The sequence below is a fragment of the Protopterus annectens genome, chromosome 3.part1, assembly GCF_019279795.1.
Source record: "Protopterus annectens isolate FY-2018-M chromosome 3.part1, PAN1.0, whole genome shotgun sequence".
NCBI lineage: Eukaryota > Metazoa > Chordata > Ceratodontiformes > Protopteridae > Protopterus > Protopterus annectens.
In genome coordinates, this window is record NC_056732.1 from 1,667,645,163 (window position 1) to 1,667,663,637 (window position 18,475).

An 18,475-nucleotide genomic window follows, 5' to 3' on the forward strand; every position below is an offset into this window, starting at 1 on the left:
GAAATGTAACAAAAAGTTGTTTTGCTTGCAGTATAAAAGTTGATGTCAGTAAACAAGTTGACCAGAGGAGATCATCTTGGCCAACATGCTGTGTAATCTGGTTAGCTGCTAATAAAGAAGTTTTTCATCACCTGAGGCAGATGTGACTTGTTTGAATTTTTCTTCTGACACACACACACACACACACACACACACACACACACACACACACACACACACACACACACACACACACACACACACACACACACACCTCTAATACCATTTCTGAGTGATGCTGCATATGCTTCTTTTGATGCTCAGCTAAATTCTGTACTTCATTACATGCCCTTTTTACCAGGCTAAACCTGAAAAAAGTTTAGTTGGAACAGAGCTGCACTTCAGTTAAAATTAATTATACCTTTTCAAACATCACCTTACACTAAACGGTTAATGATGCAGAAAGGGCAATTGCCATACTACTGCAAGTAACTGTGCTGGGAGGCACACAGGGATCAAGTTCTAACTGCTTAACCAAGCAGCCAGAGTTTGGTGGTTCAGGTGCTTGATGGCATGGCAGCGAACATGGAAGTATACCTCACAGGCAGAATAGATGCCCATTTTATCTCCTCACTCTTAACCCAATCACAGAGCCAAAAAGTGGGAAACACTGCAGGGAAGGAAAGGCATGGGCACGATCCCCCAAATAAGTGACAACAGGCCTTGCTGGCTGCCTGAAAAAGTGTGCACTAGCTGAAGGACCACAGGCAGCTCCAGTGGTGATCTAAGTGGCCATGGCATTACCCAAGGGGAAGAGAGAGGTTACAGCCTTGCATACGAAATAACTCCCCTTGCTGGGATAAAGGCTAGAGCACCAAACTCCCTGTAGTTTGCCTGAATGAAGACCCTCTCAAGATGCCTTTTCACACTAGAGCGCCTGAAGGGATTTCCTCACCTCTAGGACAACAAATGGGTTAGAGAGTCTGATAGCCAGTTTAATAGTTGGTAAGCTGATGGGGAAAAGTACCAAGGGGGAGGAGACACTATTGCATCGCTTTGCATATTTCATGGGAAAACAGGATGTAAAACCTAACAACCTTGCTGGCCATTAACATTCAAAAACAAGCATGCTGATTAGTCATTCCAACCAGAGTGCACACTGTAAATCTAGCCTATACCAATGGAAAAAAGTCGTGTCACCCCGACTTTTTTCCATTACTATATGCTATTACTTTAAAATTTCTTCACCATAAAAAAACAGTCCAGAGGTATGAGACAGGACTGAGAAAACAGGAAAATCAAATACATAATTCAGAACTAAAGAAACGTAGTGATTTTTCTTGTACTTTCTCCATCCTCTCTCGTACCTCTAAACTGTCCAAATTTCAACAATAAAAAAAAAAAAAAAAAAGCAGAGATTTTCCTTTCTCCATGAGTTTACTTTCCAAAGCACTGCCGTACTGTGTAAGCATGGGAATGCAAGTCCCACACACACGCACAGTACATCAAAAAAGTAGCAGGATATCCAACAAAAGAGGAAGACCACCACGAAGCTGTCATACAAAAGACATTTAAGAAAAGTAAGTCATTTGTTTCTTGAATAATATTGTATAATAGCAATAAGACTCCGTGGTGTAGTAAATTGAAAATTTATCCATGCTTGGCTTTGTATTATCACTTTGGCTTCAACCTCACGATTAAAACCACAACAGTTGGTGAATCTTCGCTATACCACATCCACATTGTTTGTCATTGTTATTGCAATACATTAAAAGTAATTGTTGAGCAGGTGGACACTTACCTTTGTCACTATTTTCTGCTGTTCAGCATGCTTCTGTCGTAGGCTGGCAACTTCTCTCCACAAAGCCTCATTCTCACTGTTAGAATGATAAAAAGAAAGCAATCAAGCCAGCAGCTCTTTACAAATGCTTCTCTAAACAATTTAATTATGGCAAAACTCCATTAACCATCCCCAGGCAAAACAATGTCAAACAGTATATGCACTATCATTAACAAAATAAATTACAAAAGCAACTTCACCTCATGAACTCTTTCAGACTTGAGACACCAACCCCGACGTTGTACCAATGAAGAAAACCCCTCCCTCCACTCTCCTGCCCACATTACACTTAGACTGTAGCAATCCGTGCTCTTAGTGGTACAGCAAACCTGCTATTTACATGCCACAGTAATAAAGGACACATTTATTCTTTAATTGTGTTAAAACACCCAGGGGACAGCCCAGACTAATAAAGAATGTGAAACTGATGTAATCTGAAATAACATTTGCATCAACAATAATGCAGTACAAGCAAAAGTAAAGGCTATATCTCAGAAAACTTGAGCATATATGATCATCCTAATAACAAGCCAATAACACAAACATGTGCAGTCACCATTTTAGATTATTTGCAATGTGACCTCCAGCACTGCACCACTGTTGGCATTTCTTCTTACAACAATCATTTTGATTCTCAATTGGTGGTGGTATAGCCATTCCATATCCAGTACTCCATCCCTTTAATCCCTCATAACCATCTGTTTTTTTTCCTTCAACAAAGCTGAACTGATCAGCTATATTAACCTAACAACAAAAGTCTCTACATTATTGCAGTGGACGTATCACCTGGCAACACCCTATCAACTCTTGAAAATATCTTATCTTGGGTGTTAACCAAAGTTCCTATAGAAACCATAAACTAGGGTATGTTACCACTGACTGGGGTAAACTTCACTCCCAATTCCCCACAGATAGCATCAATCTCTATGGGTTCTCAACTCATAACCCACCCAACCTGCACCAAAGCTCATCATACCAAACAGATTCAATTATAGATTGTATTCTAGTATCCCACCCTAGTAACTACATAAAAATCACACATTTTACCAGACTCAATTAGTGAAGACCACCTTACTTGCACTACTAGACTTAACTCTCACCCTTACAAACATACTTACAAAATAGCATTCAAAATAACCCACTTTAACAGCCAACCTTTATAGCTATACTAAATACCATCAATTGTTTTTTCTTAAAATACTTACTCCCTGATAAAACAATAAATTCAACTCTACATTCATAGAAACATTAACCACACTAGCCCCTGTCAGAAACAAGAGAGCCAAAAATAACTATTCCCCTTGCTTTGTATAAAAAACAAATTTTTTTTTTTTTTTAGGAGTGAAGGCCTGGGCATGCTACTCAAACCAGAAAAATACAATATAAGCTACAACTCTTAAGAGCACTGCACAACCTAGTAAAGAAACATCTGAACCTAGACAAAAAACAATTTTATACAAAGCCTCAGGAACAACATAAAACTCAAGACTTTCTGGCACAATCAAAAAAATCATACATTCGAAAAATAATTCTTCCCCTAAACCTTTCAGTAACAGTACGTCTGATATAGCATCTCAATTTAATTCTTATTTCATCAGTACAATAGCTTCCATTACCAACAACTCCCTGCATCACCCTCTATTTTCTCTCAACCTTCTACTACCTGCCTCTCTTTCTCTCCATACTAGTACCCACTTCCTTTATCAAGTCCTTGCTAAGCAAACTCAAACCTTGCACCTCCTCTGCTAATAATCTTCCTAATGAGTACCTTAAGAATGGCAGCCAACTCCATAGTATATCCAGTGTGGAAAATATTCTTCATCATTCCTCTCCACAAAGGTGGCACCTCCACAAGCGTATCCAACTATAAACCTACTGCTATCCTTTCTCCTCAATCCAAAAATCTGGAGACATGTATCCACAAACAACTTCAGTATCTTCTCGATAGTAATCTCTCCCCTAAACACGGATTCAGACCTGCTCACAGTACCATCACTGCTCTTCTAAGATTTACTGACACGGTAAGCACTGCCCCTGACTCTGGTAACAGTCTCATCCCTATTTTTAGATCAAAAGCTTTTGACAGTTTCCTACTCCAAACTCTTGTCCCAGCTATCCCAACTTGGATCAACAGAAACCCCATTACAATGGTCCACCAGTTACCTCTCCAACAGATTTTAGCCAGTCAGATGGAATCCCAGTTTCTCTCCCTACCAGTTAGCACTGGCGTACCTCAAGGTTCAATTCTGGGTCCACTCCTCTTCAGCATTTTTATTAATAGTCACACCTCCTCTAAACAAGCAACCCTTATTCAAGATACTGACAACTCTACTTTAATCTGCTCCTCTAACAATCTTACACCTCTTCAAAACATGACTCAGGATGCATTCAATTTACTGAGTCATGGCTCACCTGCAACCAACTCCAACTACCCCCAAAGCAAAACTCGTGCTATTCTTACCTAAACCCCCCACCCACCCCCAAATATTCTAACTTCAAAATTACTTCTCTTACCAATACTTCAATAGACGTTGTTACACATACTAAGCTGTTAGTATGTAATGACCGACCGTCTGAAGTTTGACCTCCATATCAATAACAGCATAAAGATCAATCAAAAACTGGGCATGCTGTATACAGTAAAAAATTCTTCAACTCCACAAAAGTAACCCTTGCCTTTACTTATTTCTTACCATCCATTCTATATGCCTCGCCTACCCTAACAAATCTTAACTCAACACTAAAAGTAAAACTTGGTCAATGCTGTAACAAAACAGCTAAATTTGCCATTGGTCAGCCCCACAATTCTCACCACTCTTCTGTTCTCAAAACCCTAAACTGGCTCAAACGACCGCACCTGCTGACTTTTAATCAAACTAATCACAAACACAAAAATACTGTATTACAACTCATTTGCACAAGCAACCTAAATGAGAAGTTATGTACCTACCATAACGTTCCATGTTAGTTGTCTTCTCTCGTCTTCTTTCTTGCTAGATCTTGATGGGTTCGGAGCCGATCCTCGGCTCCGACTCGGCACTTTGCTAAGCTCGAGAGTCACTTTTACCAGCTCGAGGCAGCCCCATATCCCATGATGCAAGGCGGTAAGTACCCAGATCTCGTTTGGTACCAATAGGCAATAACACCTAGCACAAAAAACTTCCCAGAAGGAAAGAAAAGCAAAAAGCCTAAAGGATGGGCTATAAGGAAGACCAGACAACTAGCTGGTCTTAAGAAGCAATCTTCCATATAGGGAGAAAAAAAGGTCTGTCCAGGCCAGGGGGCAGGAGGTCGAAGAAAGAAGGCGAGAAGACAACTAACATGGAACGTTATGGTAGGTACATAACTTCTCAATGTTAAGTTGTCAATCTCGCCTTCATTCTTGCTTGATGGGACCGCGTCCATAGTACCTCTATCCTGGGTGGCTCACTGGAACAGACTCGAGAACTGTAGAGCCAAAACTGGCTCTATCCCTGGAGGCCAAATCCAATTTGTAATGAGAAACAAAGGTATGAGGAGTGGCCCAAGTGGCTGCTGCACAAATAGTGTCTAATGGAAGTCTAGCCTGAAAAGCTGTGTAAGTGGCTAAGCTTCTGGTTGAATGCGCTTTCGGTTTTGGGCACAGCTGTTTTCCCCTGAGCTGATAGATTTCGGAGATGGTGGAAGAAAGCCATCTAGATAAGGTCACTTTGGAGACAGGAAGGCCTTTCTTATTTTCAGCATAAGAAAGAGCTGATCGGATTTCCTGAATTGTTTTGTTCTGTCCAAATAATATCTGAGTTGGCGGTGAACATCAAGATAATGTAATTTTTGTTGCGATCTGTTTGGGTAATTAGGGAAAAATACAGGGAGGTCAATAGATTGGTTCAAATTATTTTTCGAGGCCACCTTAGGCAAAAAGGTTGGATTAGTTCTCAAGGATACCCTGTCTTTGTGGAAGACCAAATAAGGGGAACGAACAGAGAGCATGAAGTTCTGACACTCTCCTTGCCGAGGTAATAGCAACAAGGAAGAGTGTTTTCCATGAAAGAAACTTCAGGGAACATGAAACAGCTGGCTCGAAGGGAGGAAGAATTAAGGATGTTAGCACTAGATTTAGGTCCCATTGAGGAGGAGGACTCCTGACTGGAGGTTTAAGGAGAAAAATTCCTTTTAGAAAGACTCTACAAAGCCTGTGGGACATAATGTTGTGATCTGCAAACCCGACATGAAAGTTCGAAATAGCGGCCAACTGAACTTTGACCGTGGAAGATGAAGAGCCCGAGTGAAAGATTTCCGCTAAGAAATCCAAAACTGCATGAACAGGGGCAGTAAAGGGATCTATATTTTTAGCTCTTGCCCAACAAGAGAAGCGTTTCCACTTGCTGGTATAAATCCTTCTAGTAGAGGATTTAAGGGAAGCCACTATGATATCCTTAACAGGATTAGAGATCATAGGAAGCCTGGCTAAGGAAGGAAGTGGAGCAACCAAGCTGTGAGGTTGAGAGAAGGAATAGACCGATGCAGCTGACTCGATTGGTGAATCAGAAGGTCTGGCAGTGGGTCCAGATGCCACGGCTGCACCAATAGGTGACTATGGAGGAACGGGAACCAAATCTGTCGAGGCCAATAGGGAGCAATGAGAATCATTTTGGCTCTCAAAACGGTGGCTTTCTGGAGTACTTGTGGAATCAACGGAAAGGGAGGAAAGGCATAAAGGAGTCCCTGGGGTCAATCCTGGGTTAGAGAGTCTCTGGGGGGATGGCCTGGCAGTGGGAAAAGAGAAAAGAAGTCTGGGCATTTGCTGTTTTGGGGAGTAGCAAAAAGATCGCAACATGGGCGGCCCCATTCTAGAAAAATCTCCCCCACTATAGACTGTGAGAGACCACTCGTGAGGCATGAGAATAGCTCTGCTCAATCTGTCCGCTAGAATGGTGGTTTTCCCAGGGATATGCGTTGCTACCAGAAACCGATGAGAGGAGATCGCCCATTGCCAAAGTCTGAGAGCTTCTCTACACAAGGGGTAGGACTTGGTTCCGCCCTGTTTGTTGATATACCATACTACAGACATGTTTGTCTGTGTGAACTGCAATTGTTCCCAAGGGAAGAAAGTCGTTGAGGGCTTGCAACGTCAAAAGCACTGCTCTCATCTCTAGGACATTCATGTGCAGGTGGTATTCGAACGGTTGCCACGTCCCATGAACCATCCTGCCCTGATAATGACCCCCCCCCCCACCCGATCAGGGAGGCGTCCGTAGTGACTGTGGCTACGGGGGCCGGGGATACAAAGGGTCTGCCTTGATGAATCTGGGGAGAAGAAATCCACCATGATAGATGATTCTTGTAAATTTGTGTCACCAGGATTTGGTGACGCATGGGAAGTTGTTGGTAAGACCACTGGGTGAACAACATCCATTGAAGAAGACGCATGTAGAAGCGGGCCAAGGGAAGAAGGGTAATGGCCGCAGCCATGAGGCCCAACACCTTCAGAACCATTCTGGCCTGCACCTTTTTGCTGGCAAGGATGATCCGCACGCGAGTTTGGATATCTGAGATTCTTTGGTCTGTGGGGGTTGCTGACATCCGAAAAGTGTTTAAGATTGCGCCTATGAAAGTAATAGACTGGCAGGGCAATAAGGAGGATTTTTCGTAGTTGATCGAAATTCCTAATTGAGTGCAGAGATTTAGGGTGTAATCCCTGGCTTGGAGAAGTTGATGCCTGGTGGTGGCTGAAAGGAGCCAGTCGTCGAGATACGGAAACACCTGGAATCCTTGACGTCTCAGGTGAGCCGTGACCACTGCCATACATTTGGTGAACACTCTGGGGGCTGTAGTGAGACCAAAGGGCAGGGCTCTGAATTGAAAATGACTGGACCCCAGCCGAAGCGGAGAAACCTTCTGGAGGCGTTTGTGAATTTTTATGTGATAGTATCGTCCTGAAGGTCTATTGAGCACATCCAGTTGTCCTTGTCTAGGAAGGGCAAAATTGATTGAAGTGTGACCATTCAAATCTTGTCTTTCTCACAGACTTGTTGAGTCTGCTGAGATCCAATATTGATCTCCAGTCTCCTGTCTTTTGGGGACCAAAAAGAATCTTGAAATAGATTCCGGCTCTGAATGGTCTGTTGTAACTGGCTGAATGGCTCTTTTTGTAGAAGCTTTGATACTTCTAACTTTGCAATTTCCTTAGACCGGTGGCACATCTGGAAGGGAATTTTGTGAGAGAAAGGACTTTCCTCGAAGGAATCTTGTAACCCTTGGATATGATCGACTGTACCCATCTGTCTTGAGAGAGGGAAAGCCAGGCTTCTGGGTACAGCGATAGTCTTTCCCCGACTGCCTCCAAGGATGGACAGCCGGGCAACATCTCAGGGATGCTGGAAGGGCTTGTCAGAGAGAGGCTCTCTGCTTCCCTGGTTTTGTGGACCCCTCTGCCTCTAGAGCGTCTGTTATTATTACCCCCTCTGCCTCTAGGGGTAAACTGACCACGTGCGTCTGGCGTGACTCCCTGGGATTTACAGAACCACATTTTTCCGCCCTTCTGACCCTTGGGGTAAGGTCTAGAGGGGGTAGAAAAACAGACCCCTACGGCAGAAAGAGTCTTGCCATCCTGCTCACACCTGGTCAATGTATCCTTCACTTGAGGGCCAAACAATGCTGACCCATCAAAGGGAGAATTCGTGAAGGACGCCTTAAAGGGATCTGCAAAATTACAGAGCCGCATCCAGGACTGACGTCTAAGAGCCACTCCTGTACCTGCAGCTCTACTCACTCCATCTGCTGCATACGAGATCAGTCGCATGGAGGAGTTAGCTATAGAATTAAGGATTCCTAGCTGAGAAGCAATCTCTTCTTGAGCCCCTGCAGCCGTAGGATCCTGCACTACTTCACCTAGTTCTTTAAGGATGTCCCTTTGGAGTCTGGTGAAGTGACAAATAGTTCAGCGAACGCATGGCAAAGGTCGCTGAGGAGAACATCCGCCTACCATACCTATCCATGGTCCTAGAATCCTTAGGAGGATGGACTGGTACGGAAGGATCTGCAAGTTCCTTCTTAGTGGCGGTCGCCACCACCATGGCATCAACAGGGACACCTTTTGTAAGGAATTGCTTTTCAGAAGGGGCTGTAATAAATTTAGACGGCCTCCTAGGAACTGGCTCTACAGAATCAGGAGCAGCCCAAGCCTTTTCGAGCAATAACCTCCATAAGGGGTCGAAGGTGGAGACACCCAGGAGGTGGAGGGTCGAGATCCAAATGCCTCTAGGTATACAGACTCATCCTCGGAGGGATTTATGGAGGCCAGTTTCCTCTGTTTTAGGAGTTCTAGGATGTCTGAAAGGAGACATCCTCAGAGAGGGATCTTGGGGATCCCTCAGACTCATCTAAGTCGGTATCTGAAGTGGTAGACTCAGGGGAGTCCAGGTGTTTCCTCTTACAAGTCCTCTTGCGCGGAGGATCTCCTGACTGGTCAGGAGAATCCTCGGAAGAGGGTTCTTCCAGTGGGAAACCTGAGGAGGTGGATCTCTAGGTCCGGGAGCAAGAGAGATGGAAGAGATATAGACAGGCACTGTAGAGGGAGGAGCTAAGGGAATAGACTGCTGACTGAGCCCAGTGGCCAGCACACTTCATCACCTCGAAGGCCTCCCTCCCAGGGAGATCCGAGTGAACCCGTTCAAGAAACTGGGACTCCGGCCCACCGAAGGGAAGGCTCAGAGGCAGATGTCGGAGCCGAGCTCACCAAGGCCGAAGCTCCAAGGGGAAGAGCGGGTCGGACAAGGGTCCGATGCCACTCACCCCTCGGAGACCAGGGAAGCCGACCACCGAATCCCTCCAAGGAAGGTCTCGAGGAGGAGATAAGAGTAGATGCTGAGGGTGCAGAAGGAGGGGGTATCTGCCCCTCAGCCATAGCCGTAACTATTCCGTAGACTCCAGCTCAAACTCTGTTGTAGAGTCGAAGGAGGAACTTGAAGGGGGTGTGGACTAATAGTCGTCTGTTGAGATGGACTATGAAGCATCTGGGCCAGTGCCTGTGATTTTAATAATCTTCTTACCACCCTCTCTAAATCATGGTCAGATAACCTGGACGACCTAGATGATCGGCTCCGATGGCTCCGTTCCGAAAGAAGAGGTGAGGCCGGAGCTGACAGAATCGGTTCCAAAGAGGGGGACCTGGACCTCTTCCTCGAAGGAACCATCGGAGCCGACAAACCCACTTGATCCAGTCGGAGCCGATAACTTTTCGGCTCAGAGAGAAGATCTAGATGCATCGGCTCCAGCCGGAGCCGATGCAGGCATCGAAATAGCGGTGTCGGAGCCGGTCGGCGCCGAAGCCTGGGCCACATTGTGGTCGGAGCCAGTACTCAGAACCGACACCAAAGTGACCATAGAAGTATCGGCACCGATAGCCATCGGTGCCGAAGATTTAGCCAAGGTCGGATCGGCTCCAGCCGGAGCCGATCTAGACTCTGACAAAGTCAGAGCCAAGGCCGAAGGCTTTGGAACAGCAGCCTGGGCCTTGGAAGGCTTTCCCGGAGCCGATTTGGCCGGGGAGCCCTCCGGTTTAAGGAATCCCCTTAAAATGAGTTTGTTTCTCCTTTCCTGCAGGACTCTCTGGCTAAAAGAGTGACATATTGCACAGGAGTCCTGCAGGTGGAGAGGTCCCAGGCAGTATAAACAAGAAGTGTGACCGTCTGTCAGAGACATTTTCTGACAGCACAAGTCACACTTCTTAAAGCCTGAGACCCTCTGCTCTTTGGACATAGTGGATACAAAAACAGTACACACAGTCCCAAACAAACAATTAAAATTAAAGTATAAGCAGTAAAAACCTCACACACACACACCCTGACAGGGGGGGAGGCCTGACTAAAAAAATTAAGGAGGAAGGATAATTTTAGTCAAAAAGGGGCTTACAACTAACTAAAAATGAAGGATTTCTAAGAAAAATTTGTTTTAAAGTGAAAAAAGGGGCTAATAGCAGTTTAAATTTAAACACTTACCAGGAGCTGGTAAAAGGAGGACCTCATCAGCGAAGCGGCAAACGAGATCTGGGTACTTACTGCCTTGCATCATGGGATATGGGGCTGCCTCGAGCTGGTAAAAGTGACTCTCGAGCTTAGCAAAGTGCCGAGTCGGAGCCGAGGATCGGCTGGCTCCGAAGCCATCAAGATCTAGCAAGAATGAAGGCGAGATTGACAACTTATCATTATATTCCCTCTCTGAACTTATATTCCCAAAAGCAACTATCTACAAACCTCAAAGATCAAATAAGAGACGGTCTGTACTCACACACTGTTGCCAAAAACTGGGACAGTATATTCCAGAACCACTCTCACTTGCACCTCACAATGACCCTTTCAAATCTCAACTGCAAGAACATCAGGCCAACAAATGGATTTAGCAATGCTCCTCACCAACTTGGCACCCATTTCCAATTTTTTTCATCTTCAAACATACTACTAGCTTCCCCTCCAGCTTCTTTTGTTTCTGAAGTTAAACCAAGATTTCCCTACACCCTCCCTACGACTGATGTTTACTCCAAGACTAGCAGCAAAAGAAAGCCATATCTAAAAAAATATTCATGCATTTTCCCTTCTTAATCTAAAATGTAAATATTAAAAATGTCTGTTAATTTTAAGAGTATCATAACTATTTTTCATAATCTGTACTTAGAGTGGTGTCACTAAAATCAATGTAAATTTGCAATACACTTTACTGCTTATTGTGACAATATGTTGAATTTGAAAAAGTAATTTTCTGATATGAAAGTCTCTGTAATCTAAGTAATTTTAACATTTTTAATTTTGCTGTTTCTGGAGCTTTTCTCCCTGAGCCTCCACTGAAAATGGGCATTTACCCAGTCAGATTCTCCCAGTAAACAAATGTCAAATAAATAAAATTCTTGCATGCTTTAGTTCTCAGGGATGAATGCATGTATTACACATCATATCCAGTTGCTGTTCTCATTAGTACAACCAAAAATACCAAAAACAAGTATCCAAACAAAAGCAAACAAAAATATAAAACTATATACCCGATCCACTCAAAGGGAAAACCAGTCAGCTGAAGGAAACACTGGGATTATAAATATTCACCACACATGGCATTTTCACAGATCATGTAACTCAGAGTATGACACAGAGTATACGATCTGTTACATTTGACTTCAAAAACCTCCTGCAGTAAAGCAATATTAAGAATTCCAAGTAACAACCAAAAACAGCCAAGTGTGGCAAAAGCTAGGAGATTGTTTAGCAGACTACTCCTGATGCAAAACTAGAATACTCCCTGGAATCATGGTCCAAAGCAGCAAGGTTTGGTGAAGAAAAATTGACGACCAAGTAGCTACATCACAACTGCCCAAAACACACAACAGTAAAAATGGTGCCGCTCAGGTGGCACACATGAATAAATCTGTGAATGCAGCAAGGTGACCAAAGTAGGATTAACAACTCAGGCGATTTCACAGGCCATTACTAGGCTAATGGCTCAAGAGTTCTTACAAGCCTAGCCATATTTATCTGGAGTTGCCCCAATTGTCAGAAGTAAGGTGAGCATGTCTGAAGATGGTCAATGGAGGGGGAAGTGCTTCAAGTGAATGGAAAACTTGTTCCAGAGAAGTGGTAGTCTCTGGGAGATGCATCTCTCTCTCCAGCACGATATGCTCATATCAGATGCAAGGTTAAGATCCCTGAAGCTAGTGGCCCTAGTGTAGTTTAATTTACTAATGTGTAGCATTTCCATCATAGCTGGGACAGAGACTGGCCTGTAAACCAGGCACGGTTCACCCCTTAGCAGCCTGTACGAGACAGAATACAGGGATGGTGCTTTCAATCTTTCTGTATAGGATTTGTTTATTATACCCTCTATTTTCTTGATGAGAAACCTCTGTGGTCTCTCCAGCTGTTGCAGGTATCTGGTGACATGCATGCAAAAGGAAGCACTGCAGTAAGATTTTGGTCTGATTACGGCAGAGTACAACGGAAAAATAAAATTTTTAGATCTAGATGCGATGCCTTTACTTATGAGATGTACCACACAAGATTTCTTTACCACTTTGGATAATTGGTGGTCAAAGTTCATATCGCTATCAACCACAGTACCCAGATCAATCAATGGGTCTACACTTGGGGAGTGTAGTCTATAACATTAGTAGGGATGTTAGCTCTCCCAAAGGGGATAATGCATTTTTCAGCATTTAACTACAATCCGTGGCTTTGACATCAATCATTTGTCTACGTTAACACTTTCTGCAGTATACTGGCATCACTGGGGGACACTGTGATCACTCCCAATTTGCAATCAGCAAACTTGGTCAGTCACAGGCCGTCCATGTTTGTCTGGACTTCTGATTAATAAATTCCAAACAGTAAAGGGGCCAGCACAAAACCCTGTGGTACACCACAAGTGACTTTTTTGCTAGAGGTGACGTCACCCACTGACAGTGTGTGTCCTGTTTGAGAATTAATTGGCTACCCATCTGGTGAACAAGGGGTCAATTCCCAGTTGGGAGAAGTTCTTTATAACACTTGTGTGAGATTTTGTCAAATGCCTTGGCTAGGTTGAGGTAGGCAGTATGCACTTTCTTTCCCTCATCCAAGGCCTTGGTGACTTTCTCAAAGACGTCAACCAGACTTGACAGACATGATCTACCCTCAATGAATCCATCATCCAGTTGGCTGATGGTCCCCCTTTGTGCTGAGGGACTACTGTTGCTGTCCATTTTGCTGAAACATCGCCAGTCCACAGGCTGTGGTCAAACAGGGATCAAAGTGCTGTTAGGTAATGTTTTAAGCCGTTTAAAAAGGCAACCTGGGATGTTGTCTGGTCCCACTAATGCCATGTTTTGGGACCTGTTCAACTGAAATAACAGGCTGAAGAATGGGGCAGATATACTTTGGGAAATGATCTGTGGGGATAGGATGGTTGAAGTCTGCACTCCAAATATGTCAGCTATCAGGTTGGCTACCTCTGACTGTGTGAGTGAAGCCATCCACAACCAGTTCAGCACAAAGTATTCCCCTCTAGATTTTGGATAATTACAGAATGTGTTGTGGTTATCCTTAGCTAGGGGATGCTATTTTTGGTTCATAATCAGCACTGGAGGACTTGAAAAGATCTCGTATTTGTTTAAGCTACAAAAGGATTTCTTCCTCTGCTGAGCCAATTCCCATCTTGTTTTTGAACATTCACTTCTTTCTTTTGTTGTATAGTCTGTTTATTTGTTCCGTGTTGTATGTTAAGTAATTATTTCAATCTGAAGTTCGTGCGTCTACTGCTTAATAAATATTTTGTTCCGGTTGGTGGCATTTCGTTTTTTATTTCGTATAGTCTGTTTATACCAGGGGTCCACCGGGGTGGCTTGTTTTTCAGGTAAGATGTAGCTTTAATCTGGCCAGGTACAGCTGATTCTATACAACTGCTTAAGTGGTTATACAGGGCGTTGGTGTACACCTCTGCACAGCAGTCTATGCTGTGTAAGTAGGAGGCAATTTGTCTTAGAAAATTCTTACACATTTTTGAGCTTGATGGGGCTTACAATTACTTCACAAGAAAGTAATTTATAATCTGATCATACCAGGGATAACATCACATTGGGGAAGTGGCAATGCTCTCCCATGTTAGTGAGTACTATGTTCAAGACATTTGAGCCCCTCATGGTTGTGCTGACTAGCTGGTCCAGAGCATTTGCATTGACAAAGTCCAAGAACCTCTGAGCTAGCATGTTTGTGGTCATGCACATTTCCCAGTTGATGTTAGGATAATTAAAATCACCCATGAGTAAGGTGATGGGATGTATGGTAAGTGACTCCAGTAAGTGTAGGTATACAGAATGCTTTTACTGGTTCATGGTGGGGGACCTATTGCCAGCTATGATGTGGTAGTGGATTTTACCTATTGTTAATTGGACATTGAGTAGCTTGAGTGCGTCTTACTTTTGTCTAGTCTTGAGGTGTACTTTTCTACAAAAAATGGATACACCTCCTCCTTTGGTTCTGGCATGCTCAGTTTGTGGTCTGAACGTATCGAAGGCATTGCAGCCTTGCACAGTCAGGGTGCTTTCCGCAGCTTTGAAACACATCTTTAACTCCACAGTTGTCAGTATCTTCCAAGTTGAGGGGTGCTTCTAGGGTGTGCAGTTTCTTGTTTAGACTCCTAGTATTAAGCTGCAGTTCCTTGAATTCATCTAGACAGGATTTTGTTATACTGGCAGGTTGGTTATTTTGACATTGCCTAAAAAAGGTACAATAGGGGTGGCTAATATCTTTGCCAGTGCCTGAAAGCTTATGAAACAGGTGAGATAATCTCTACCAAAGCAGCATGGCCTGTCCAACATGTCTTCCCTGGCTGACAGATATTGGATCCCTTTGGACTAACACGAGAAGCCAAGCCAATTGTTAAAGGCAATCACTTTTTGTTTGTACTGTGGTATTGTCCTTGGAGAAAGAATGCTGCTGCTTAAGGCTAGGCTTGCTTATACATGCCTGTGATACAATCTGAGAGCTCAGTCATGTCTCTTCATATAGTCCAAAGGGGTACATCTAGAGTCATTCAGTCCCACAAGGACTATGATGGAGTCATATCGATACTTGTTGCTGACTGACTTGAGTGCTCGAGTGACTTGATGTATCACGGCACCCGACACGCAGCTGAATGTAACGTGCCCCTTATCTTGCCTGGTAAAGGGAACATCTGTGTGCCTCACTTTGTAGTCACCTATGACTGGTACATGGGTTTTGTGTTTTACATCTCATGAGCTTATTTGCTGAAACACTGGTGTATGTGTGCGTTATGTGCTGTGTTTTCTTTTTTTTTGCACTGTTGTGAGTATATGGTTTCTGAAGACAACGTTTGGGAGGTCTCTTTTTGGTAAATTACTAGCGAGTACCTCCACATGTGGGTTTGTGTGTTTTGTCCTTATTTAGTATGGTGAAGTGATGTGTGTGTCAACAACCTGTCTGTCATTAGATGTGCCCATATGAAGCAGTCTTATCAATTTCATACTGTAACTACATCTCTCACAAAGTATTTGTTTCGGGAGTAAGTGGCTGTCGGTGTACACGTGACAATTGTTACATTGCCTCGGATGTCAATGTCCACCAGGTTGGCCACAGAGATGTTAGGAAACTTGCCAATCCATGATTCTTACTGTGGGTTTAGTCAGGGAAAGGAATGAGTTAAACTTGACTGGACTGTGCTGGTGGCACAGAGAATGTGAGTGGGGATTATACTTTGTGCACTCCAAACTGACCACACAAAGTGATGCTGCTCAGTGCGCAACGTAATTTGCTCTTAGAGCAGCAAGAGGCTGGATATAGTGCTAGTGCTAGTTATGCAAAGGGAATTTCAATTTCTTGAGAGTGGATGGGCTTGTATATCCCTTTGTGGGGGGCTCAAAGTCTTGCCTTCTCCAGCTTACATACACAGGCATGTGGGAGTAGGGTGAACGGCCAAGAAAAATCCTCTCTACTATTAGGATGATGGCATCCCTGGTAGCCCATCTCACTGCTTGCCTTGTGGAGTGCTTTACCCAGCAACAGCCTGCCTATGAATAGTACAGACCCTTAAACCTCCTTGTAGAGGAGACCCTTTTGGAAAAGGGGACACCAGGGGGGCTGCCAGGAAGGGACTTGCGATAAAAGATAATGATGCAGGAGGTGGCTTGATGGTCATGGTGCTGTGGAGTAAAAAAAAATACTTAAGACATTAATCAAACTTGGTAAATCACACACACCAGCGAAGAGGCTTTGTTGGCAATGGCCACATGCAGCATTACCACCCACTGAAAAATGATGCACTAAGCAACAATCTGTTTGGATAAAGCACATTTATGCATACTTCTGAGGTAATACTCAAAGGCATGCAAATCCTTTTCTCCACTGGAGTCTGCCCACTATGGGAGGAAGCTAATTAATTGATAGCTCAAAGACCACTTCCCATACGAAGCAAGGGATACTTCTAAAGGGCACACGGTCCTAATGGAAGATCAATAGAAAGACTCTCAAGAAAAGGCCTGCAACTCTAAAAAATGCTGTGGAAACAGATCATGACCAGCAAGAAAAGAACTTCCAAAAGATAAATTTCAAACTGGGCAGTATGAAAAGGTAATGGGGGGTAATGATGTTTCGGTTAAAAAAAAAAAAAATTCTTACTGCTGGGCGAAGAAGCTTCAACAGTTCTGGGTCATCTACAGAACAAGACTACTGAATGCATTCCTCATATTACGATAAAGTCAGAAAACTTGAGATCAGGTCAAAGGACACAAAATGTACTTTTTCAATGGGGCGGAAGCAGTTATCACTAATGCTCCTGCAAACCTTTAAACTGTTGTACTAACAGCCATTTAGTGTCTCCATGAAGCAAAGCAAGGTTTAATTCTGAAGTAGGCCACGGTGGTGCAGCGGTTAGCATTGTCAACTCACAGCAAGAAGTTCTCCCATTAGATTCTCGGCTGGAGCTCCCTCTGTGTGGAGTCTGCATGTCCTCCCTGCGTAAGAGTGACATTTGAGAGACATGCAGGTAGGTGCGTGCATGAAGGGGTGTTGCCTTCTTTGAAGGTTGGGTGACGGACTGACAACTCAGCACCGTAAAAACCCGCTGCCAATCTGTTCCGCTGTGGCGACCCCTAACCGGAAAAAGCCGAAAGAAAGGCATACATTTCTCCTAATGACAAGTGGGATGCTATCAGTTTTCTACTCTACTTGTAAAAGCTAACAGATGTTGGCATCTAAAATTATAAGCTAGCTGCATTACAACTGATTGCTTCAATTTTGTAGGGGACTAGTTACAATGTCTAACGTTTGGACTAAAGCTTCATTTATGGTAAGCAGTTTCTTGCCATTTCAAGCATATCTGGATATCTAACAGCTTTTTTCTGCCAAACACACCACTCATCTTACAGATGGTCTCATTAATTGTATTTGTTTCAATTTGCTTTAACATTTATTCACATTTGAAGATGTCACCAACACCAGAAGCAACTGTTCGTGGGAGTTGGTGGCTGCGGACCTTGCTGTCTGCTGCACGTTTAAATCTAAAACAGCAGCTGATGGTTTTTCCAACAACTTCGGGACTTTAAGCTCTTCTTGACACTGTGGACAGACACTAACTTCAGTTTTTTGACCAACTCCAGAGCAAGTGTTTGAGCTGTGATTATTCAGTTTCTATTTGCTAATCATGTTACAGTTTGAATACGCCATGTACCTGATCACGCAACACTTTTGTGATATAATTTATGGTTCACTTTCTTTAATGCAGTGCAGTGTTCTGCAAATGCTTAGCAAACGAGCACAAAAACTAAACATGAAGTTGCCTTTCTTTCCATTCAATGGGCTTCTGACTTCCACTCCATGACATTCTTAATTTCATTTTCTCATTTGCTAACCGTGCAAAAAAATGGTCAATTCCAGATGCTTTTTATTCACAATCCAGGCTATAATAGCAAGAATAAATGCAACTGATTCCTTATTCTCTTCCAATTATCTGGCTAAATATTTATACAATTTGTTAACTGGGGCAGAGCACTGTTACCAGCCTCTTAACATGTCCTCCCACCTAATTTTCAGCTACAGTTACCTCGATTTCACCACCCAATCTATATATATTCTACACTACTTCCTCCACCATTCTCTTCCTCACTCCACCCCTCACCGGCCTATAATTCTTAACAGTCCTGTA

General features: G+C 43.6%; 1 protein-coding gene across 2 annotated transcripts in view; it reads right to left on the reverse strand.

The window, feature by feature from the left end:
• The window catches only part of LOC122798613 (heat shock factor protein 1-like), a 538,873-nt gene that overhangs the window by 326,304 nt on the left and 194,094 nt on the right, over nt 1-18,475 (reverse strand). For both annotated transcript variants that reach the window (XM_044067693.1, XM_044067694.1), the window contains exon 5: nt 1,781-1,856. In XM_044067693.1, coding sequence (XP_043923628.1) covers nt 1,781-1,856 — 76 coding nt within the window. The remainder of the gene's footprint in view (nt 1-1,780; nt 1,857-18,475) is intronic.